Below are 25749 nucleotides of genomic sequence, written 5' to 3' on the forward strand. Positions count from 1 at the left end.
CTCTTGGGGCTTTTAGTGACAGATAATGTGGCTTTTAGAGACAGAAAAGTCTGTCACTAAAAGTCTATTTTGTTATAGTGATCTAAGTACCCCTCACCATCGATTTTGAAATTATGAATGAAAAGGGAAAAGACGCTTTTAGTAATATGGAAAAGTAAAAGCCAGTCATTCTTTGTTTGGGAGAAGAGCTCTTCTCTAAGCGAGATAAACACACTTTTTCACGGAGAAGCCTGGCAAAATAAATTGATAAGGCAAAAAAAAACTCAGAATTTTGTTAAAATTTCTGCGTGGAGAATTCATTGGGACCATCATTAAGAATACTTTTTACGACTGCCCCACTTGGAAATAGTCATCACGTGAGTCGTAACGCCAACAACAAATAAACACTGAAAAACAGAAACCAATGAGCATCAAAATGGAAAAGTTCTCCACGAAAATTTTGCTATCGTGCATCAAATACCTTTATAACGCACTAGGGCCAGGTTTGGAAGTGAGAAAAATTCTCATAGAAAGAGAAAGTACAACCTATGAAAAGTTTTGATATATGATAATTTTTTTAAAATTAAAACATTTCACTTGTTTGTGTGTAGTAGGAGGAGAGAGAGAAAGGTGTGGCTGAGAAGAGAGGAGGGAGGAGAGGGCGATGCGCATTGCTGAGTGAGGTTCCATCAGGCTGCTGGGGCTGCCCTGAGCTCTCCGAAGGAGGAAGAAGAGGTCACAAAGAAGTTGGAGAGGTCATTGGCAGCCTTACCCTCAGAGACAGAGATGTCAATGTCGTTCATGACAAGGATGTCGATGAGGTCGGGTTGTTGGGGATGACGACGGTGGCATGGCAGCTGTTGACGATCGTGAGCTGCAGGTCGGAGCCGTCCTTGCTGAAGTGGACATGCTCCACCTTGCCCTTCTTCACAGCATTGAGGAACTTGCTGTAGCGCCATTGAGAGCTATAGGAGAGGTCGGAAGAAGGGGAGGGTGAATAGGTTTTGGAGGCCACCAAGAGGGATTGGGTGAAGGGTATGTGGTGGTGGTCTGTTGCTGATGTTGAGGGTGGTGGGTGATGGTGAGATGGGTGGTGATTGGGTGATATGGATGATGGTGGTAGGTGTGGTGGTGGCGGTGGCAAACCCACCATTTTCTCTTGGTAAGAAACATTAAGAAACAGCAGGATTGTTTCTTATCAAAGTGTAATTTTTAGAAAAACTCTCAAAGCGAGTCTCAAAAACCTTAGGGATTTTTCATCACTCATCATTTTTCTAACATCTTTCTCACTTTCAAACGTAGCGGGGAGAGAAAAAGAAATGACCATTGAGACAAAAACATGTTTACATTGGTATAAATGGGTTTTCATGTCAATTACCATGGCCACAACAAGGCTTGCGATGATTCAGAAAACCACAATCAAACAGACATGTTGATGCAGTTCTCGTAAACTGAGGCCTATGAATGCATTCCCCATGTTGATGCACACAGCAAGCAAGACAAAGTCAAATTGCAATGCAACGTTTTTTCCTGTTGTAGACAACAAATAAATTTTGAATTATTTTGGTAAAATATGAAAAATAATAGAAAGGCTAGCCTCTCCTTCACACGGCTTTTATTCCCAATTGTCCCATATTCCTCAAACAAAAAAAGAGGCATGCAGGATTCAGGGGCTAAACATAACGTCTAACGTATCCACCAAACTTGCCCAACAAGATTAAAACCTCCAAGCCATCATCACAAACACCATCATCTCTGCATCTTGAGGAAATGGAGGCCCCCTCTTCAGTGTTCTGTTCCACATCTTCACCATGCATAAAAAGCTCGTCAGGAACTTGTATAAAGGACGGTCTCACAAGATGCAAATGCCAAGCCTTTAAAGGAGGAGATAAGCATAGCTGATCAGGAGGAATCTGTCATCTACCACTGCATGGAACAAGTTCTTCTAAGAGCGCATCTTGGTTTCCGGCCCTCAACAACAGGTATCACGTTCTCCATAAGCTGCAAGCTTTGTTCTGTTAGTTTACTATGTGCCGGCCCTTGTGAATTTATGCAACAAATAACTCTATCATTCAGCATATTTGTTCTCTTGTATATTATGAAAATGCAACTTTGCCACCAAGGGCGAGTCTATGATTCGCAGACATGAAAAACAAAAGCTGCAAATACAATAATAGTAGGAAAAAATTGCTAATATGATTCATCTTAAGCTTAGAAGGTCCAAGAGAAAACAACCCAGACAAGAAGTAAAATGTTCATCCAACAGAATGCACCAATTCCCCACTCAAGGTTTCAACCACATGATCCCTGGACCTATTCACAAAACATCTTATACATAAGTCGTATACAACACCTTCAGCCAAGTTCCATCCCAATCAAGATGGAGAACGGAGATACAGACGAGAAGGCCCATAAGCTCCGCAATGATTGAAATCCATGTTATGGAATTTTGTGCATTAGATAACAATTGCTCAGCTATCATATGTGCAGGCAACACTGACATGGACAAGCCAAGTTTGTCAAACTAAATGTACCATATAACCTGTGCTATCCTATAGTTTTACACCACTTTATAAAAATACTTAGCCATGAAGACGCTAGAATCTAACACTGTTATACATATGGTTTTATGCCCTAAAGTTACAATCAATACAGAATGGATGGTGAGGATTTACCTGTTGCAGGTCTCACCATGAAGAACGTGCACTTTCAGTTCCAAGGACTCATGCATGACTCATTTTTCTGCCCCACTAGGTAGCAAAACAAGAACCATCATCAAACACTATTATTGTCATGTAAAATGTTAAAAAAATGTCTTACATATCTTTTCCAGCGACCATCCTTATTTTTTTGTGGCTCAATGTGTGATTTTATATGATAAAAGCAAAGAAGACATTCAACAGGTTAAATGGCAGGTTGTTGCAGCTATTCTTAGAAGTTGAGAGATCATAACAACTAGACGGGAAGATACACATATTATGAATTCAGGTATATCCAAGATATATTGGTTGCACATTTTGGGTGAAGTGTACTTGGGATAATAAGCATATAATTTAATCTCACTAACACGTAATCTCAAAAATTCACTCCAACTCACATGCATGAGATGGTAAAATCTTACCAGTAAAACTTGTAAAACATGATAAATACTACAACTGTTTTAACCAAAAAATGCATTGAGGATCCAACCATATTCCTATCCTCTTGACATTGAAAGGATTAGATTCTCCATTCAAACTTAATATTGCACCACTCGCCATTCTCTAGCTTTTGTGGAAAGAACAGTCATTATCATCCACCATATCAGAAATCACATCTATAATCTCCAATCCAAATCAGAACAACTGCCAAACACCAACAGGAAGAAACTATAGGAACTCAAATGCTGCACATCTCAATGTTTGTTTTACAAGAGTTTCAAAAACAGAAATCTTCTGTTTCAACTAGTGGCTCTCATGATATAAGCCATTATCTAATCAGTATAAATACTACCATCAAATGAGTTCCTTTTTCCAGAGTTTCAAAAATAAAAATTTTCTGTTTCAACTGTCAACTCCCATAATATAATCCATTACCCACTCAGTATAAATAGTTCTATCAAATGAGTGTTCCTTTTTCATTTTCTTTCCTTGAAACCAAAGTAGAACACCAAGCCTCCAAACATGATTTCTTCTAGCATTAGGATAACCATAGGAAAGGAAAATTGGTGCTTTATGTCAATGTACTTGTCAATAACATGGGAATTTTCAGCAATCAAGCAACAGGAAGTTGGAATAGTTCAATATTAAATTCAAAACTCTGAAAGTGACTCATGGAGTCTTCACTGATTAAGTTACAAGTTTGCAACTAGTCCAAAACCCAACCAACCATACAAAGTTATTACAACTAGCCATGTTAAACTTTACATTTGGTGTAAACAAAAATCCCATTGACAGTTCAAGTACTTCAATGGTTATATCTCATAGTTTTAATAAATAGTACATTACAATACATACAAGACCTTAGCTTTAAGCAGGAAGGTGAGTCATCCTCCATATTCTATAGATAATTTACATATTCAAACTAGAAATCCCTCCCACTAGCAGTGACACAATTTTGCCATGTTACTTAAATGAGGGCTGATAAATGTAACCAACTGTATAGGACTGCAAAAAATCATGCAACCACAATATACAAATCTAGTTCCTTCTTGGATATTTCACTCTCAAGCTATGTCACCCGAGTACGGGTGCGGGTACGACACGGCAATTCCAAAAAATGCGGGTTCGGGGACACGGCTAAATCTATACTGAAAAATATATATTATATATCTAAAATATATATTATAATGTAATATAATATAGGACACGGCAAATGCCGTGTCCAGGTAATACCCGTGTCGACAAGGGTACGGCAGCCTAAGTGCCGTGTCACAGTAACATAGCTCTCAAGGCACAAGAAGCAAGAAGCGTGCACATGAACACTAGAAGCATCTGAAGAATCTGACATAGAAAGCTCCACCAATACATGTGTTGCTGAATTTAAGCTACAAACTCAATCCTGATTTGATAAACAAGCTAAGAGCAAAGGACTCAAACAGCAACAAAGAACAATCTTGAAAGTGGTTATAACCAAAACTACTATAAAAGATACAAGAGAAAAAAAAAGTCAAGGTTAATAAGTCCAATGATTTCTTATCTTAAAGAATCACACAAAATAATAATAATTTGGACATTCCTTTCTTTATTGATGAAATTGGTTTCTCTATTAACAAGATTGAGCTAAAGTAAATAAATCAAAGTTAAATTCCAAATCATCTATTATGGACATTTTTTACTAATTTTTTTCATTTGTGGGTTAAGTCTCAAAATTATCCTTTCAAATGACTGTTCTGGAAAGTAGCCCGCAAACTCTTCTATTTATAAATCTAAAAACGGTATTCAAATGAGCCTAGGCATCTAAAAGCACATGCTATCTGCCTACAAAAATATTAACACTCGAAAGCAAACAATTCACTCAATGTAGAGCATGCATATTGATATCACGCATACAAGCAAGCTGATAATAATGATGATTAACAGAAAACAAGACATAGGGATCGAAAAACAAGGATCAAAAGATGGCAATTAGAACCTAAATATCAAACGTTAACACACAAATCCAGATCAAAGTGGGACGAATCCCACTTTTATGCTGATAGGCAAGTATACTTTGGAAGTTCACAACATTTGAGAGATTTTAAAACAACAAATCAACAATCGATGGTTGGAATATGATGCAATCTCTTATAGCATCTCCTCAAGAAAAATCAAACAGTCTCAATAAATTAATGGAGACCCATCATGGATTCTTGAAAAGAAAATCCCAACTAATGGAAAAAAAATAACTGAAAAACAGATAAACAGCATAGGGACAAGCAAGTCATCATATAACATCAGCAATCACAACAACATTCTTTTGGGTCCTTTAAATTGATGTTGCTTAGTATCTAAGTCACAGGGATACAGCATTTTTGCTGAAGAACCCATATCGAACAGATACGGTTCGGACACAGTTCCGGATACAGTCAAAATTGTATGTATCCCGCCACTGCAGACCAAAAAAAAAACTGTTGTCCCAAACATATATAGCTGAGGACTATTTTGACCTTTTAGGCCAAATTCAGGGCTAAATGCCATTTAAAAAAAATGAAATTCAAACCCACTATAAATGCTCCTTTTTGTCCTTAAATGTGATCATGAAAAATAGAAATTGACAATATTGGGCTTGCTGAATTGCTTGTAAAAATGCATTTATGTATTGTTCTTGGGGAATGTGATATGCCTTTCAAATTAGACACCAACTTGTTTATAGGGTTTCAAATGCTTAAATAAATTATATATATCATAGTCACAAATATCGGTATCGGCTATATCTCAGCAAGGCTATTTCTCACGATATTATAGGTTTGGTGATAAATCTTGGGAAAATCTCAAGGCTTAAAAAATATAAAAAATAACAAAACTAAGTAAGAAAATATCATGTTTATACAAAAAATACATACATCATAAAAGAAATAAATAAAAAATGTAAAAGAAAGAAGAAAAATACATTTAAGATTTAAAAATAAATAAAAATAATTGATAATGATATTCTCGTGATAATATCACAATATGATCAAATTGGTGGATATTTTCAAAATATTGTGATATTTTACCTATATTATTGTTCGTTGAAAATACTGTGATAATATCACCGATATCTATGACAATGATATAAATATATATCCCGAATCCTATTTTTGAAAATTGCCATTTGTATTACTCGTACCCATGCCGTATCCCATTTCCATATCCATATCTATGTGACATAGCTTAATACGATAAACAACCATATCACATTATCATACTGATTTGAGAATAAATTTCCAAGAAAAAAGAAAAACATATTAGGAACATCAGAACAACTTGTTAATCTTTAAAAAATATTGACCACATATGAGTACGTCAAATATATATAGTTATAGAAAAAAAATCAATACAATGTTTCCCTATGAGTCCAATGCAAAGAACGTGTATCAATATCTACTAATGAAGAGAGAGAAAGTGTGTGATCTTTACCTGCTTATACCTCTTCTTCCTCTGCTCCGTCTGCATTAAGATTTCACATCAGTTTGCAACTAGGTGTATCTGAAAACAGCATATGCACACATCTCTCCTATTATGTGTATGTGTTTGTGCATGCATGTGCATATGTGCTTGCTTTTTATAAATTATAACAGAAAGAAAAAGGGAAGCTGAACTGGGGAAAAAAACTAACACATTTGACACATGCATAATACTGATGGGTGGAGATAAAGGTCTGGAAAAAATAAAATGCACAAAGTACAAATCAAGAAGAGGGATGGGGGCAGGACTCCCTTTGCTACAATGCAAAACACCCTTGTGATGGTCACTGTTCTTTCTTTTCGTTAAGCCAGCTTGATGCTACGACTCCAGGCAATAAACAAAATAGCAAGAAAAACAGTAGTCTTACTCATCAGATAAGCATTTAATTGTCTATCATCAATGAGAGAGATGAGGGAGTCAACAAAATATTTCAAGTAATATAAAGAGACAAATCCACCTTTGCCAGTTAGTCAACAAATGGACAGCAATCGCCATTGCTTATCAACTTCTAAGTTTCATGGGAAGCTACAGGCTCATCTCATTCTTTTTATTAAAACATATGTTGCAGTCGAAAAAAGTACCTTCCCCAAACTTAACAAGGTAGGTGAAAGTCGTGCCTTCCATTAAAAGCATAGCCACTAATGCAATCATTTAGAAGATGCAGCAAACTTGGCCTTATTTTTTAATTTCCTTGATTTTTAATTAAACATGATCTCTCTCTCTCTCTCTCTCTCTCTCTCTCTCTCTCTCTCTCTCTCTCTCTCTCTCTCTCTCTCTCTCTCTCTCTCTCTCTCTCTCTCTCTCTCTCTCTCGTGTGATCATGGAGTATTCAGACAAGACACATGCATGTGCACAGAAGCACATAATCATCATTAGACCCCCACCTACTTAAATGTTGTTGGCTTTATGACTACCACCCACCAAAAGTTCCTGTCTCAAAGTCCTTATAGGCATCCCTCTTCTAGTTTCTTTAAGCATTATCTCCAATATGCGTATCCAGGTGTGCATGGCTGTGTGCTTGTGTTCATCATCATTGTCATTAAGACATGTTCCATCTGCATGGTTCAACTATAAATCTTGATTCCACACTCATTTCTATCTAAATCTGCATCATTTAGCTAGTAAATCTTGTTTTCTCACCCATTCTATCTAAAACTAAGACAATAACTACCTACAGTCTTTATGCCTACTTGCTTTCCCCATCCAAGTCTTTGTTGCTGCTGTGCGTGTTTTTGTATTTGCAAGCGCCTTACTGATGATTAGTGCATTGACTGGTCTGATGTTCAACCGACCCATAAAAAAATAGCTAGCAAGGGAGTGACGACCTTTCAACTAATGTACTTACAGTTTTCCTTTACCATAAGAAATGTATTGCAACCATGTCCACTAGAAAACACGTTATACACAGGGTCTATTTGTAGAGATGGTCATCTGAACTTGGCGATCACACTGATATGCCTACAAACTACTAGAATTAGAACCATTCTGGTGACAGGAAACTGAAATTAAGCAAGTACATAACCAAAGAAAAATAAACACACACACACCTGCTCTCTAACCAGCTGCATATTCTCCTCTTCAAGCTGTGACACTGTGGTCTGCAAGTCCATAGTATAAGCCTACAAACACACCACACAAAACTATGCGACGATCAAGCCCAAAATTTCCAGGAAAAGAATAATGTCGACCTAAATCCGCTCAAATGCCAACATCTAAAGAGAACAAGAAAACAGAATACACAAAAAGGATGAAAATGTATAGTTAAAAAAACAATTATGCAAATGTAGAACTAATTCTCACAACCACCAAAAGCATACATGGTTTCAGCAAAGTATGTGCAAAGAATAATATAGTTATGAGCAGATTTTTCTGTACGACCAGACCAACATAACCAACAAGACACCAAAGTTTTCATGAAAATCTAGTTATAAAAGATCACAACAAACAGTAAAAAAACATAAAAGAAACCCCCAAATTCCAGCCAAAACAACACCAACTAAAGGAAAAATAGAATTTTAGGAGGAAAAACTAAAACCCTACAAAATCCTCGACCCAAATTGAGAGGAACCCCATGGATGCGCATCCTCCACTCAAAGAAATGCGATCACCACTACTAACCACGAACAGAAGCACCCACAAGCCCCAAACTCCAGAAAAGGCAGAAACCTTGAGAGAGAGAGAGAGGAAAAACCCACCAATTTCCGCTCCCTCGACCTCGCGGCAGACTCCCGGTTCTTGATCATCCTCCTCTGCCGCTGCTGCGCTGCCCGGTCCACAGGCTCCAACAAGGCGGCCGCGGCTGCGGCCGCCTTCCTCTTCGCCCTCACCGTCCCATCGGCGTCCTCTCCGAACCCGAACCTCTTCCTGAAGACCTCGTCCCCGCTGCCAGCGCCACCATCGAACCCGGCGGCACCGTCTCCGGAGACATCCTCGTCCCCAACCACGCCGGCCTTGGCCAAGAAGTCCTCGAGGGTCATCTCCCCGCCCTCGTACTCCCTTCGCCCACCGATCTCCTTCCACACCTGGTCGACTGTCTTTGCCCCGCCGGGCTCGGCGGCGAAGCCGGGCGTGGCCGGGCTCGGCTCCCCCGGCCAGAAGCCCTTCATGAGGTCGTCCATGCTCATGGTGGCCCGGGAGGGGTCCGGCGTCTGCAATTCGGCGATGGCGATGGATGGACGATTGAGATCCGAGGCTGCAGGCGATGACGACGTCATGACTTTAGATGTCATCTCTCTCTCTCTCTCTCTCTCTCTCTCTCTCTCTCTCTCTCTCTCTGCTGCGGATTCTTTGGGCGTTGGCGCTTTTCCGGTTCGATCCTGAGATGTCTCTCTCTCTCTCTCTGATTTATGGCGGTTTTTCGGTTAGGGCTTTGATTATGGAGGGTGGTATTTTAGGTTTGAGGGGAGGGGTCTGGCGAGGTTTGAGAGAGAGAGAGAGAGAGAGAGAGAGAAAAGTATGGGTTGCTGGTTTTGGCCGATAGGATACAAGGACATTTCCGGGCTCTCTCCTTTTTCTCTTGGCCCTTTCACTTTTTTGCAATATCTAAAATCACATCTACAACGCTGAGATTGATGTAATTTCCAGTCGCAGGTATTTCATTTTTTTTAATTTGGTTTACTTCCCTTTAATCAGTATAAAGTTTTGAGTGATGATTTCTTCTTGATTCGTCCATGTGAGTGAAAGATATGAACTTTTTTCCTATTCTTAACAAAAAAACAAAAGAAAGAGTGATGACAGGTTTCACAGAGTGCAGAACTTGAAAGTCAAAAAGATCATGTAATCGTGATGGTTTTAGAAAATAGAGAGAGGTTCTTGAAGCTACCAGAAAAATAATAAATAAAATGGGGAGGGGAAGAGGGTGGAAATTTTTATATGGTTGATTTCTTGTGAGTATAGGGGTTAAAGTATTCTATATTTGTTTAGCTTTTTTTTTTCTAAATAACTCTATAAATATAATATACATGTCATTTTTAATGGAAACTGGCCTTTGAATTACAAGAATTCAACTTGTGTACAGATTTTTTCAGCAATACAAAAATCAACAGTTGTAAATGCATCCATTTTTCTTGACTCAAAAAACATTTTTTCTCGAGAAAACATGATTCAAAGATTGTGTCAGCTTACATCGAGTCAAGAGAATGATTCCGAAATCAACTACACAACTTAAAGCCTATTCAAAACATTTAAACATATTTAAAAATACAATAATACTTAGTTAAACTGAGCGATTCTATATCCAGCATGGGAATGTTATATGATCAGCTTGAGTAATATTTGGGTTAGCATTTTTCATTCCCAAACAAGGATGGTCGAGCTTCAAGTGGATCCTTCGACACAAACCACCCGTTGTCAGCCCGACCTCAATGGTATGGTCCGTCGGGACATGAGAATACATGAGTAAAATTGACTCACTCGATTTTTAAAAAAAATTAAAAAGTTATAATCCCCCAAAAATTTCAACCTAAAATTTTAGATAGATTTTTTTTAGCCAAATAAATTGGCAGACGGAACATAATTTCTTTTTAAAACAAGTTACAAATCTTGGGCAAGTCATAGGTGATATAACACACACGAGGAATGAATCCTAATTCCTTGGACTTGGATCTATATTACAACTCAGAATCCTATTTAGATCCATGAAACCAGAATTCAAACCATAATAGAACATAGTATTCATGTCATACGCCAAACCATTCAACATTTAAGTAAACCAAGCAATTAAACATAAAGTTTACATCCGTCAAATGTTTAATGTTTTAAAGTCTAAAATCTAAAAACTAAAATTAATGTGGGCCCTAATAAAGGCTTGGTTCACCGGCCTCTCCATCCTTGCATTCTACCATACTCCTCATCTATAGTGTTATTAAATGTAAGATCCATAAATTTTGTACTTTTATTAAATTCAATAAAGATGAATTTTGGTTGAAAATTCCAAGTATTTGTATTTTATTTAATAGTTAAGGATAAAATTTGTAGAATAAATTCAAGGTGAATTTAAAGGGGTTTTAGGGAATTTAACCTGATAATTATCCTCCTAAATATTTGAATTTTTAAACCAATATAAAAGATCTAATTCAAATTGGATTTGGATCTGATCCAATTATATTAGATCTAGTGTTTGAGTACTGGATCTGAAAGAGATCTGAAATCCATTTTATATATGGATTTGGACTTTTTAATTGATCCAAATAGAATAGAATCCAATAGGACCCATGTAATACATGTGAAATTAATTTATTTCAACTTTTAAATTTGAGTAAAATTCAAGCAAAATTCAGGAGTTTAAGTTGAACTAAGACTCTAGTTAGGTCTGTTACGAGCCGTAGATCTTGTGAGAGATCAAATTTAATGATTTCTGTTAACGGTTGGTTCAAAAAATACACTGGCCTCTATTTTGAGTTTTTCAACTTGAATAAGATTCTGAATTAGTTTGTTTTGAATTGACTAAGCTGTGTTTTGAACACTAACCAAGTTACAAGAGAGGCACAAGGGGTCACTCCTAGCCCAATGGGGTAGCAGGTGCTGGTAGGGTAGCCCACAGGGATGACTTAGGGTTTTATGGATCCAGGATGAGTTATGTTTAGATTCAAAACTAAGTTTTGGATCCAGTATAGATTTGGATCTCATGTTAGAATATGGATCTTTAAATTTAAGCTTTGGATTTAGATTCTCTTTTGGTTCCTGGATCCAATCATACTGGGTTTGGATTTGGATCGTGACTCTAGTTCTGAACCCAAGTGGGGCGACACCTAGGTGGGACCCACTTTGCTTTTTCTAGAGATCACTTAATTAATAAATTAATTAATTAATACCAAATGAGAGGGTTCTAGAGAGGGTAGGACATCCCCCTCTTGCGGACCCCACATTAGGTATTAATGAGTAAGCTTTTCCAAACAAGACTCAGAAGAGTTCATAGTTTGTTTAAACTCTTCTAAAAGAAGAATTTGTTTTTAGATAGAAGTCTATTAGGAAACCTATCTAGAGGTTAGTTAGAACTTCTAGTAGGCTTAGAAAGTCTGAAAAGGAGGGGATGCCCCCTTATTCTAATTAATTATAAAAAAAAAGTAAAACCTATCATAATCTCCGACACTTCTTTCTCTATTATTCTTCTTCTTTATAACTTTTTCAAGAGTCATTGAAGTTGCTCCAAGGTGCTAAAATGGGAGATGAAGGTGTTGGTGATTCTGAAAACATGTTTCAGGTAGGATTCCTCCTACTCGTAGCATAGATTGGATACAAACGCATAAATCGTGCATCTTGCCAATTCTTCATGTTGATCCATTATAAATCAGATCTAGAATAGATTTGAAAAAGGTTTTAAAAGTATTTTTAATTTAATATCATGCTTTGAAATGGGTTTATAAAATCATTTTTGGTAAATCTATACCCAGATGGCTAAATCGGGAAATCAGGTAATGCGAAACACATAGCTTGATGTTCTTATAGAATTTTAGATGGTTATATCTTTGTTTCTAGCATGATTGAACGTATATTCGCTTTTTTGCATGTATTTACAATATGAATCATGATTCTACAAATTTATTTCATGTGTTTCATGGTATTTTCGTATGCTAGCATCTTAAACTAGTTATTCTGTGCAAAAATCATGATTTATTTTGATAGTTTAGATTCTAAAACATGTATTATGATCATATGATCTCTCGTTATGACTATAGATGATGTTTAGATACTGTCTATTTTTATGCATGATTAAAAATCAATATTCCATATTTATGCTTGAGTTTTCTTGTTTTTATCATGATTTATATCATATTTTTCATGTTGTCTTAATTTTTTTGACCCACTCATTACAGTAAAATAAATATAACTCTCAAATCGGATCACTAACGACCAAATCTTTTTATGGAGACCTTCCAAACATTTGAGAGCTATCTCAAAAAATTGAGCCTTATTGGTGGTATGAAAGTGAGGGTTATAGTTGTTGTAACCCAAGACAGAAATTTTGTTATATGTATAGAGCGATTCATGATAGTCAGTTTTGAAAAAAAATCTAATAAATCAATGGTTTTGAGTTTATGATTGATTTTTGGACATGTTATGAATCATATGAATAGATTTGAAGAAAAAAATGTTTCATTTTTTGTAAATCTTGAGAACTCACACAAATCGTGTAAGACTCAAGACTCTGCAAAAAAAATGGATCTAGAACTATCATAGATAGGGTCCAATCCAAAAAATTTTAAAAATTCATGATGGAGTTTTTTGGTAAACTCAGATGATTCTTAAAGCTAACAAGTATAGCTATCATCAAAAAATTTGGGAGGGCGAAATCCCTCTCAGATTGGGTCTGGTGATTGCTTATTTATGAAGCAAGTTTCTGGCGGGTTTTGTCAGAACATAAAATAGTCTCAGGTCCTTGAATTTCTATGGGCAAACAAAATCATTTTTTTGAGATCTATCACTTGAATTTGAAGGTTAATAGGTTCTAGTACTACTGTGAATTTTTATGGAGATATATCTATTTGTTTTGATGGTCTGCAAGACCTGTGAACAACATGTAAATTCTCATGTTATATAGTTCTTGATATTAGATAATATAGTAACTTGTGAATTTATTTTTCTAAAACCATATGCTTGATTATGATATGAGATGTTAATCATGTATATGTTGATGTTGGATTTGTCATGAATATGTTGTATGTAAGCATGTGAATTATTTGTGTATGATGGCATATGTGACTGCATGTTAAATATGAGAACTATGTATGATAATTAAGTCAAGTGGTATGCATAAGCATGCATGCATTATTTTATGAAATTCATGATTCATGCTAAATTAAAATGAGTCTCATGCATCATGGGTTGTGGTATGTGGCATGTGATATGTTGCAAGTCAAATAGGCCATGCATACATGGGGATCAAATGTGTGTCAAGTTTGGTGGAACGAATGAGGTGCTTGTCAGTATCTGGTTTGGCTATGTTAAACATGTTCATATACAGACACACTTTAACTAGACTCTTGGGTGCTCTTTACAAGAGAGCATATACCTTGAGTTGGGTTCAAATGAGCTATGTTAGGATACCTCGGTAACGGTAGTGAGGTGTAGGTTCTTGCCTTGTGAGGCCATGTTTTAAGCTGCCCATAGTAGAGCCTGGGGTTGTTGAGCCTTATGCTAAGTGCAACCAGTGTTGTAGTTGAACCCAATATAAATAACACATAATAACTCATTTATTCCAGTGACCGACTTTGGAGAGGGTAAGATGTATAATTGTTTAAAAACACTTCCTGCACCATGGCCCTGATCCAAGTAGTCCTATGTTAGTATCCACAGGGATAAAAACTGAAACATAAAGTGAATGTGCATTTAGTTATTCATAGCATGCATCATTTAAAAAGAAAACTTAATTAAAGATGTTAAAGTTACTCATGCATACAATTCAAATTTTGCAAAAGTAAATGTATGCATTTTTAACTGCTCATGCAAATTTTAATGCTTATGATTAAGTGTTTGCTTTTGATTGAAAGTGTTATGTAAATGAATGCTTGAAAGTCCTGCAAAGCATTGCACATATGCATTCTTATCGTAATTAATTAATGTTTGAACGTATGAGTATCATATTAATTTTTTGCATGTGTGACTTAATTTACGTGTATTAAATAACTCTACCTTACTGAGAATTTAATTGTCTAACCCTATTATAATTAAATATTTTCAGGTAGCGAATAAATGACCACGTGATGATGGGAGGTTGCAACGGGAACCGAGCAAAACCTTTCCTCTTTTTGGATTGTATTTTGGATTGCGAGCATTCACAAGTGCTTAAAGACTCTGATATTTATTTAATTTGAAAGGACACTATTATTATTTAATTAAATGTTTGTAATCGATATTTATTTATTTACAAATATTAAATTTTAAATTTGAAGATATTTGAAAAGGATATGATAGATCTGTAATACACCAAAGCTTTTATCTCATTCAAATTTCTGCTATAATTTTTAAAACTATTTCAAAAAAAAAATTACAAGATTTTTAGGATAAAAATTTTGGGGTGTTGCAACTTAGTATCAGAGTAGAAGGGAAAGTTTGGCTCAAAACCTGTCTAAGTGACTGACATTACCTGGTGAGTGTACTCTTTTTTACTTTTTTTTATGCACTGCTATGAAAGTAAGTTCTAAAATGTTTAAACTTTTATGATTTATGCAAATTCTGAACCTAGATTCCAAATAGGGACATAAGTAGAAAAAATATTATTGTGCAAACATGATTGATATGATTCCTATCACTTTGAAATATATTTTGAAAATCATCACACCCTCGAGTGGTGAATCCATCGCTCAGACTTATTTACCATACGTAGAGGTAATTATTTTTGGGCAAAACTTCTCTGACTGTAACAGCCTGATAGATTTCAACAAAAAAAATACCAATTTTTTTGTTTTTAATATTAACATCTTGATTATTCTCTTTTACTTTTTAAAAATATAATAATGCAATGGTTTTACCAACAGGCACGTCCCAACCATACCAAGTACTAGACGGCTCGCCTGAGTGCAACGGTGAGCATGTCTTAGCCTCCTAATACCAGATCTAGTACGAAACCACTGTCAATAAATTTGATTCAATCATTACATAAAAGAAATTATTAATTGGTTGTACTTTTTGCAATGGTATTTTTAAAACATGTTTTTTAATAAAAGCTTGGAAAATCGTCAACCAAAAATATAAAAACCGACTTTCCACTTTCGTGGTGAGTACAGGTCAAATCCTCAGGGAATGGGATAATATTCTAATTATTTTTAGAAAAATTCAATTTATTAATATGGTAAATGTTTACAATGAAATAAACAACTACAATTGAGTTACACACTAAAAAAATAAAAATTAACTAAAGCAAATCCTAATTAGGTCACTTAAGCCTTCTCCAGATTGTAGGGGCATTTTCATCATTTCCTCTAATTTGGCATTCACATTCTTGACATAAATAACCCTTTAACCTACAACACACTTGTCAACCTAAAACACAACAAAATAAACAGTCGGTAAATAAAACTACGACAATTAATTCAAAAATTACATTAAAACTAATTCTAAAAATACTCAAAAAACTAAATTGCAACTAAAATAAAAAGAAGCTAAATTATAAATGCTAATTAAACTAACTAATTTATGCTAAAAAAACTAAATTAACTACTGTAATTACACTAACTATTATGCAGAAAAATAAGAAAAAAATTACAGAAAACTAACTACTTAGTGAATTGTCTGTTTTGCCCTCACGATAATGCATAAATTACTTTCTGATAGGTTTTTGAAAACAGACAGTTTGGAGGGGCAAACAAAGTCCAAAATTGATGAAATTTGTTTTGTTCTATTCTTGACATGTGCAGAAATCAAACCATTTTTACAAAATCTCTAAATTCATCTTAAAACTTCAGATATAAGCATTTCAAAACCAGTAAAAAATATGAAAATAGGCCTATCCAGAAATTCCAAGTTCTGAAAAACCAGATTTTGCAAAATGTTTTAAAACCCGACCAAATCAACTCTGATTAGGCTGATTTTTGGTTTTCAGATAGTAGACACAGGAATAAAGAGAATAGAAGTGATTTTTCAGAAAAACCTTGAAAAATTGCACATAAAATGATGAGTGCAATACATGGCAATTTCCAATTCAAAAATTCAATTCACTATTACTCAAAATCCAAATGATCCATGCATTATTGACTTGAAATTCATGCACAAACAGACTAATCAGACCTAAGTGCTGCTAACTTCAGTGAATATGATTTAAATTAAACTAACTAAGCAAACCTAACAATAACTTAAACAAATTAATTCTAAATCAAATCTAAAATGCACACAATTACTAAACTAAATTAAACTAAAACACAACTGTGAGTTAGAATATCTAAACTAATGAAATTAACTAACCTAATGTACTTAACTCAAAACAGACTTTCTAACTTAACTTGAATTTAAAACTTGAAATTAAAATCAAACTATCTTACTTAAACAAATTTAAACTACTTAAAATTAACTACACCTAATTAAGGCACCAGGGGGCAGTTTTGAGTTTGCTTTAGACTTAGAGGCTCATGCCCCCTAGGTGGACTCCACTAGGACTAATCCCTAATTAAAAAAAAACCAAAGGAACAATTAAATAAAAAAAACTAATAACTTCCTAAAATTAATTCAATTAAACAAGGTGAGATTTAAAACAAGAAAGGAAATGTCTACCTACCCCCAAGACTTCCTAAATTAATTAAAAAAACACCTATTCTAATCAAAGCAAATCCAATAAACTATGGAAAGCAAGGCAATAACTCCAAATTAAGACTCTAGCCTAAACCTATCACACGAATTTCAATAGCTCTACTCAAAGTCGATAGTTACAAAAAAAAAAATGTAAAGATACACTAATTACCAATAGAAATCCACTACTATTAATACTTACTAGAATTAAAACAAGGAATCAAAGTATGGTAACTCACCCTCAATTTAAAATACAAGATTTTACCTAAAGTTAAATAATACAATTAAAGGACTTACCTGAAATACATCACACGATTTTTACAAACCCTAGCTAAAAGTCAATGATTACTAAAAAACCAAAATGCACAATTCAAATTCAGCATCTATTCTAATGTTTAAAGTGGAAGTTACACTAAGACATGAGACAATATCAACTACTTACTTAAAATAGCACTACACGGTTTTGAGGAAAATGTTAACCCTATTCAATGTAAAGACTTGCTAAAAAATATAATGCAATGAAAATGGAATTGCTAACTTAATGATGTGATGAATTAAAGGAAATGTCAACCTATTAATTCAAAATATCTAACTTTCCTAAGGTTGAACAAAGGAATTAAAGATTACCTAAGATACAATTCACGAATTTGAAAATCCTATGCAAAAAGTCAAATTGATAAAATTCATGACACACAAAAATTACCTATGCTAACATACCAAAAATTCCTATTATCAAAATCAGCCCTAAAAGTCAACATTTAGTATTTAACCTAACAATTCAACAAAGAAAATTTACCTAAAGCTAAACAAGAAAGAATTCAAAAGACTTACTTAACTTATAATACACAGTTTATGAATAAAACTAAAAAAACAAATTTTACTGAAAATGAATTTCAAGAACTCTCTATGCTAACCTAATTCTGATCTCCTACTAATCAATGACACAATAAAATTATTAAGAAAAACTATAGCAATAGGCTATTTAGAAACTATGAACTATATGATTAAAATACTACTATGGTTAATCTAAATATGTAAAAACAACATACAACCTAATTATCTAACGTCAACCCACTATGAAATCAGAATGAAATTAGAACTAATATGAATACTGCATATAAAAATAATGTTAATATAAACTAACCTAATCGGCTAACGTTACTCCTAGTTGGTTAACATTAATCCTAACTGCATAATCTAAATCATAACACTATCCTCATCAAATGTTGTAGATCGGATCTAGTTGCCAAACTTCTACAAAATCATTGATTAAGAGAATTGAAAATAAAAAATGAATTATTTACATTATTTACATTGAGCAGTTGGTTGCATCTTCTACTTGAAATCATGTGGTTTGATCTAATCGGCTAATAAAAAAGACCAAGATCGGGTCTTGCTCATGCAAGAACCCGATCAAAAGATGATTTTAAACAGTAAATAAAACACTCTTTGGATTGATAAAAGTAACTAACACAACAGACCCACAATTGGACTTAGGATGACATAGGACAAGGCTTGACTCGATCTAACTAGAAGAAAGGGATGAAGAAGACCAACCTCAAGGGATGTCCGACGATGGAGGGGAGAGAGAGTGGTCTTTGGTGAAGCATGACCCCCCACATGACGTTGGTGTTGCTGCTGCACCTCTAATGGTCGTTGCTTCGAAGTAGAACTCGAGATACGAAGAGGAAGACACGTGGAGGAAGCAAAGAATGAGGCATGGTTGAAGAGGGTTCAAGGCCAAGCCTCAGCGATGGTAGACGACGAGCCGAATTTGAGTTGAAGGTGCTATTTGTATGGCTGCAACCTGAAAAAATACAGCAATAAAACCAAAGTAAAGCACATCAATGGATAATGCATATGAAGTAAAGAAGAGAGAAGAGACACAAAGTGGGCGTTGAGAATGAAGATGTTCACAAAGTGGTGGATAGAGTGAGAAAGTAAGGGGAAAGAAAGGAGTCAACAAGAGAGGACAATAGAGAGGGAGAGAGGAAGGGTGGGGCATCAATTTTCCAGCCAAAGATGTATGCTAGGGTTTTTCAAAAACTATTTAAACCTATTACAGAGTTTTGCAAATTCAAAAATACGTTTAAAATAAAAGTATTTGCTAGACGCTACTTCTTGAGGGAGTTTTCTGAAAATTTTCATCCTTTGGACCTTAGATCATGTGTGGATTGGATTAGAACAGTTTAAGAATTGATCCATGTTTCAAAAGTGAGCTCTTGGGTCAGATCTGGATCCAATTTGCCTCTAAAACTACTCTAGAACTTAAAAATGCTTTATCTTCCTCATTGAAACTTCGATTCGAGTGAAATTTGAATCGTAGTTTCTTTGTACCTAAATACATCAGTACATGGGTTCTAATCCTTCAAACTACATGAAAATCCATGAATTATGTATAAAAATGATGTGCATTCCATGCATCATCATTAATTTAAGTATTTCATAATTGGCATTGCATTAACTGAAATAAGCTCTAAGGAGTCAGCCTACGCATGCACCAACATTTAATAGTTTCATAGAACAAAGTTTGAGAATAAATCATCCACCTGACAAAATCCTTAAGTTATTACTTGTGTGAGCAAACACAACAGAAAATATTTATTTTAGAAATCAATTTAATAAGCTGGATTTTTGGTTAAATCTTTCGAACACATTATATTTTAAAACATTACTAATTCATACCAATAAGAGAAATCAACTGAATATGAAATAGTCTCATTTAAGTATCAAACCATTAAGACAATTATTCAAATAAATAGTCAATTAAATAATCAATAAATATTGAAATTAAAATGAGATAAGTAGCCCTTGGGATCATTAAAATCATTAGTCCTCACAGACTCCTCCAGCATCTTACACTCGCTTCACAGATCATATATTACCTAAAAACATTTTATTTTAAAAGCATAAGAGTTTGAAAAGTCTTAGTAAAAGTCATATAGCTAATGCAAGATACGATACATAAAGGTTGCATAATATGCATAAATAACTAAAGAATTATATTAACTATAAAAAAGGTAGATACACGATTTCCCAAGATATTCAAGCATTCATGATTTAAGAAAGAAAAGCATACACAAGTATGATATAACAATTTCAAACATCTATAACGTTATTCCAAATAAATTTGAGATATCTATTGATATGCATGAATCCCCAAAATCACATAAACATAAATAAAAGTACAGTAAAGTAAAGTGAGCAAGTATTTTATGTTCCACTTGATTATTAAATGCCTATTGGGTATGCGTAGTACCAACACAAAACAATTTAAGTTTCAGAATCTTGAGCGGTACTGCTTCCGGTTATTCAAGATTGACCAGTAGAGGGTCGACAAGTATATCAATGGGTTACAGGAAGAACTACGACTTTGTGTCATCATTAGTATGCCTCAGACATTCCAAGCTACTGTGACGGTTGCTTCAAAGATTCACACCGATTGAGAGCAATCCAAAAGGGTCACATGAAAGAGGCCTGTAGCGAGCAATGGGAGCAACAAGAGGACATTCCTAGATGGGTAGGTGTAAGGCCCACAATTTTTTTGAGAAAATTCAGTACATGAAAATTTTTAGAAAAAAATTTGTATACCTACATGGATCTTTGCACACACACACACACACACACACACACACACACACACACACACACACATATATATATATATATTGATATAAATATATATGTATATATATAGTATATTGCATTCTACATCGAAACCCTAAGTTTTATTCAAATTTCATAAAATTAATCGAATTGCAAATCAAAGAGTTTAAATGATTTAAAACTCTTTCATTTTACATAATTTGGCAAAGAATGTGTTTCTAAAGAATTATGGGTTTTACCGGAATTATAATTGAGCATTTAAAAAAATATATAATAATTTTAAGTGTAAACTTTAATAGAACAAAAATTGATTTTTTTAGGGTGTTTTTGGGCTCGACTTGGAGAGCTCGAACCTAGAACCCAACTGGGCATGTTTGACCAGCTGGGAGTGTTTGACCAGCTGGGCGGTGACCCAATTGTAATTTTTCAATGTTTTACAAAGGAGCAAAGAGCTCATTCGCCATAGGGGCGGCAACCCTATGACACTTTTAAAAGAATTTCAAAACTAAAAGAAGGATAGATGTTCATTGGTCACAGGAGGCGGCAGCCCTGGGACACCTTTTGAATTTTTTTTAAAACCAAGAGGGCATAAAAGACCTTAGTCAAGGGCATTTTTGAAAAACTTTTAAGAGAATTCAAATGAAAGAATCCTATAATGGGTGTGGAAGGCATACTTGAAAATTTGCAAGTATGCCACCGCCTAGAAGGGTGTGTCATACACCCCAACCATCCATCTCCTCATTTTGAATCCTAGCCCTTCATTGATTAAACTCTACCCTACTTAAACTTAAAGAAGAGAGAGAGAGAGCTCATTTCTCTCTCTCTCTCCATTCCAAAAATCGTGAAACCCCTTTTGTGAGGAACCAACTCCTCCTTGTGCTTGGGTGTAAGGGTGGGTACTAAAATGTGTGGGACTCCCCTCTACACTACGGGCCTTGAAAGATCTTCTTCTTCCCTCCTCTTCGTAAATGAAACGGTGAGATTTCCACCATAGCATCCATTCCATTGAAAAAAATTCATATGGTAGCATGAAGCCACATATTTCCCTTTCTTGCTTTTTTTGAAATGTAAGGAAAATGGTGGATTAGAGCTGTCTTTTGTTTCATACATGTATCTGCTTTTAGTTCTCTTCAATCGCTATAATGCTATGCACATTCTTTGCTCACGCACATGTGCCTTTTCACATTTCGTCCTTGTTGCAAGGGGTGGCTTGGTGCATCTTTCTTTGATGTAAGCAAGGTATGTTCAGTGGGCATGGTCTGAACCATGAGGCTCAGTCCTTGCACTAGTTCCAACCGTGGGCTTGACCCTACTGTAGAGATACCACCCAACATCGGGTCGATCTGCAGTAGGGTGATAACACTCGCCACCCTCTTCCTCTTTTCTTCCCTTTTTGAACCTCGGATGGTGGTGGTTCGGGTGTTTCAGAAAACACCTGGTTTGTGTTGCTGACCGAGCTTAGGTTCTGCTAAAAAATGGCAGCAACCTAGGTTGTCGGTAGCAGCAGACCGTGGGGCAGCTGTGATGCCTCGGATTGGGTCTTATTCGATAGCTAGAGCTCCTCTTTAGGGGTCGGCTTTGGCCAGCCTACTGCTGGAACAACCCAGTCCAGACCGAGCTCCGTCGATTCAGACCCTCCCCACGTTGTTCCTCTTCTTTTTTTTCCCTGTTTGGACGTGACATCCAGCAAGCTCTGCAGCTCGGGTTGACTGCAGCCTGCACACCCAACCCTTTGGGTGTCGGCGTTAGCTGGATGGTTGTAGCCTTGATCTGGACTAGACCAAGTAGGTCTCTGTCGCAGGCATGTGTGGGTGTGACAGGTCTGGACCTAAACCATGTCTAGACCGGTCATCCCCTTGGACACCCAAGTCGGCCCTCTCTTCTACCATCCGATTCTGGTTTCCTATAGTCGGACGATCCACCTGTGACGTGTGGGTGCCTTGCAGCCCACAAATGCATCAACCCACTAGTGATTCCTAGACCGAGCCCAGTCCCAACCTCTCGAGTGTATTTTCTTTAGTCGTTGGGCGGTTGCCGCGTGTTGGGTGCACCCACTCGGCTGGGCCGAGTTGGGTGCAACCCAAGTGAGCCCTAGAGAAACCCAGCACCCTGGGGTTTGCTTAGACTCGGATATGCCTACAAAAAAAAAAAAAGATGAGCAAGCATGCCCATATTAAACCGATTTTCAAAAAAAAAATGTTTAGGCCTCTCCTCTTTACGTTGGTCTTAGCTCTTGTTTTTGGGACTGAACGAGTGAGCCCGGACCAGCTGGTCAACAAGTTGATCAGGCTGGGTGTCTCCCCCACTGTGGCTGTAGCCTATCACTCTCCGGCTCAACCACGAGGCTTGCAACCCGCGGTGGCTGAACCTTCTTTTCTACCCATTTGGATTATTCGACGGCAGCCGATGCACTTGTGTAACAGGTCTGCGCCGCATGGTGGGTGTGGCAGAGCCACATCGAGTCCAACTTCCTCTGTTCAACCCCTGTTGGGGTCTAAACCTAGCTGGTCTAGGACTGGACCTGACAGGCTTTCGATGGATGAACGATGCCTGCATCCAACATCTCATCTAACTGCATACACAACAACTTTAACTCAGCTGGCCCCATACAATATGAAACCATTGGGGGGAGCTTTGCTCCCAGGGTCAACTCAATCTTATGGTCGACCTCACGTCTTAGTGGAAAACGCTTTGGCAATTCCGGAGGCATCACTCCCCGAAACTTCTCCAATAGTGGGGCTAGGGTCGGCGGCACTGTTGCTTCTACCTTCTCTTTTTCTATACGCACAACAACTAAGAATGTATGCTCCCCATTCTTGACACCCTTTTTCAGCTGCATCACTGATAACACTGAAGACTTGCCTTTCTGCGTAAGGCATTGAACTGTGTAGGACAAGTTTGGCCCCATAATCGTCAATGTGTTAAACTTTGGCTGCATCATAATATTCTGGCTTCACAGAAACTCCATACTCAGAATCATCTTAAAATCGTCCAGGGGCACCACAGAGAAGTTGGCTTTGCTGGCCCAACTCCCCACTTGGATAACCATATCTCTTGCTTTACCAAGGATGAGCTTGGCCTTAGAGTTTACTGTTTTGATGGTCATCTGCTTTGGCCCGGGCTTCAAGCCCAACCTCTCTGCCTCTTCCCGTGAGACAAAGTTATGTGTGGCCCCTGAGTCTACCATAGCTGAAGTAGACTTTCCATTAGTAATGACTTCGAGATACATCAGTTTTTTGCTAACATGCCTGTTCTTAACTGCGCAACTTCTAGCTGCGTTGATCGACCACATGGCTCCCATCCGCGGTTGCATGGTCTCAGTGTCACTGCATTCAGTATCACTGCATTCTTTCTACGTTGCATTGGCTTGCCCATCATCCTTTACGAGGCGCTTGGGGCATTGTCTGGCGATATGCCTATCACCACAGAACCAGTATGTCACAACTGTACCCTTATTGTTGTTGTTGTTATGCTTTGTGTAATTCTGTTTCTTGTCAAATTGATGGCGTGTCGATGCCTCATCTTTGTTGTCGCACCGCTCATCCTTCTTTCTTCCGTGGTCAGGCTTCTTTCCGACTTTAGTTGATGGGGTGAAAGGCTTGCGCTGAGTGTCAACTAAGCGCTCGGCTGCCACATATGCATCTTCCAAAATACGAGAGTTGTTTCTTTCCACTTCAGACTGTGCTCATGGCTGAAGTTCCATAATGAAGCAGTTGAGCTTATCCTCTTCTGGCATGTTAGGCAACTCCAATATAAGATTCTGGAACGTTCTGACATAGTCTTGTAACGAACTAGTATGTTTAAGCTCACGAACCATCCGGTGCGCCTGCCTCTGCGCATTCCTCGGTATAAAGTAGTTGCACAACTCTATTTTAAAGTCGTCAAAGGTGTCTATCATACATTGACCCCTCTCCATGTCACTGCGCTTTCGCCTCCACAAAGCGATAGTATCCCCATCCAATAACGCTGTTGCAGCCTTAATCCAGAGATCTTCAAGCGTTACATTTTGAATATCCAAGTAGTCTTCTATTTGGAACAAAAAATTCTCAATGACCTTGCTGTCTCGAGAACCATTGAACTTTGCGGGTCTTGGCACATCAATCCTTGATGGCTTCTCACTATTTCTGCCATTTAGGGTCACTGATTGCTGCAATGTGTAGTTTTTCAACTGAAGCTCCCCTACTTCAGTCTGCAAGTCAGCCACTGTTGTCGTCAACGAAGTGATCTGCCCCATCTATAAATTCACCTGCTCTTGCAGGCTCGCCACCATATCATTTAATCCATCGAATGATTCAACTGCGCGTGAAATCGCTTCCTCATGCAAAGTCACATCTTTCACCAGCTTGTTGACAGTTGCAGTCATCTCTTCTTGACGTCGACGTGAACCCATCTCCTCAGCTTCGACAACCTTTCCTTTGGTGTTGCACAAATTTTGATAAGGCGCCAAGATGTCTTGCTCACAAATCGCAGTCTGTCGACACAGACTCTGGAGTCTCTTCTCCAGCACGAGAACATGCTCTGATACCATTTGTCACGAGCTTATTTTCTTCAATGGGCCAACACGATGCGAGAATCCTTCTTTACCACCGCAAGCCTACTTGTCAGCTCGATTGCCAGTCGCAGAAGCTTGTAATTAGAGTGCAAAAGAGCAAGAGAGAATAAAGAGAGAAGAATTGTAATCACAAGAGACAATCACAACGAGGGTGAACAAAAGAAAGCTCAACGCATTTAATTCATTCACAATTTTGCCCAAGGGTTATTACAGTTCAAACATACGGGATGCCCCTTCGGGGTATTGATTCACCTGAACCAGGCAACT

General features: G+C 36.8%; 1 protein-coding gene across 4 annotated transcripts; it reads right to left on the reverse strand.

Annotated features, from left to right (window-relative positions):
* Positions 1-1425: 1425 nt before the first annotated feature.
* LOC149817025 (bZIP transcription factor 12-like) lies at positions 1426-9544 on the reverse strand. 4 transcript variants are annotated; one of them, XR_016427577.1, is made up of 5 exons: positions 8801-9544; positions 8153-8224; positions 7951-8054; positions 6558-6587; positions 1426-1980 (listed from the first exon to the last, which is right to left on the reverse strand). XR_016427577.1 is itself a non-coding variant. In XM_089986745.1 (5 exons), exons 1-4 carry the CDS (start codon positions 9332-9334, stop codon positions 2703-2705), a joined length of 663 nt encoding a protein of 220 aa, XP_089842871.1. In that variant the 5' UTR covers positions 9335-9544; the 3' UTR covers positions 1426-1980; positions 2655-2702. The 4 variants fall into 4 exon arrangements, 2 of the variants coding, with proteins under 2 accessions (XP_089842871.1, XP_089842870.1); XR_016427576.1 differs by having other exon boundaries at positions 7951-8063; XM_089986745.1 differs by lacking the exon at positions 7951-8054 and adding an exon at positions 2655-2729.
* Positions 9545-25749: the final 16205 nt, after the last annotated feature.

Source organism: Nuphar pumila, chromosome 14 (assembly GCF_984573655.1).
Source record: "Nuphar pumila chromosome 14, dmNupPumi1.hap1.1, whole genome shotgun sequence".
NCBI lineage: Eukaryota > Viridiplantae > Streptophyta > Magnoliopsida > Nymphaeales > Nymphaeaceae > Nuphar > Nuphar pumila.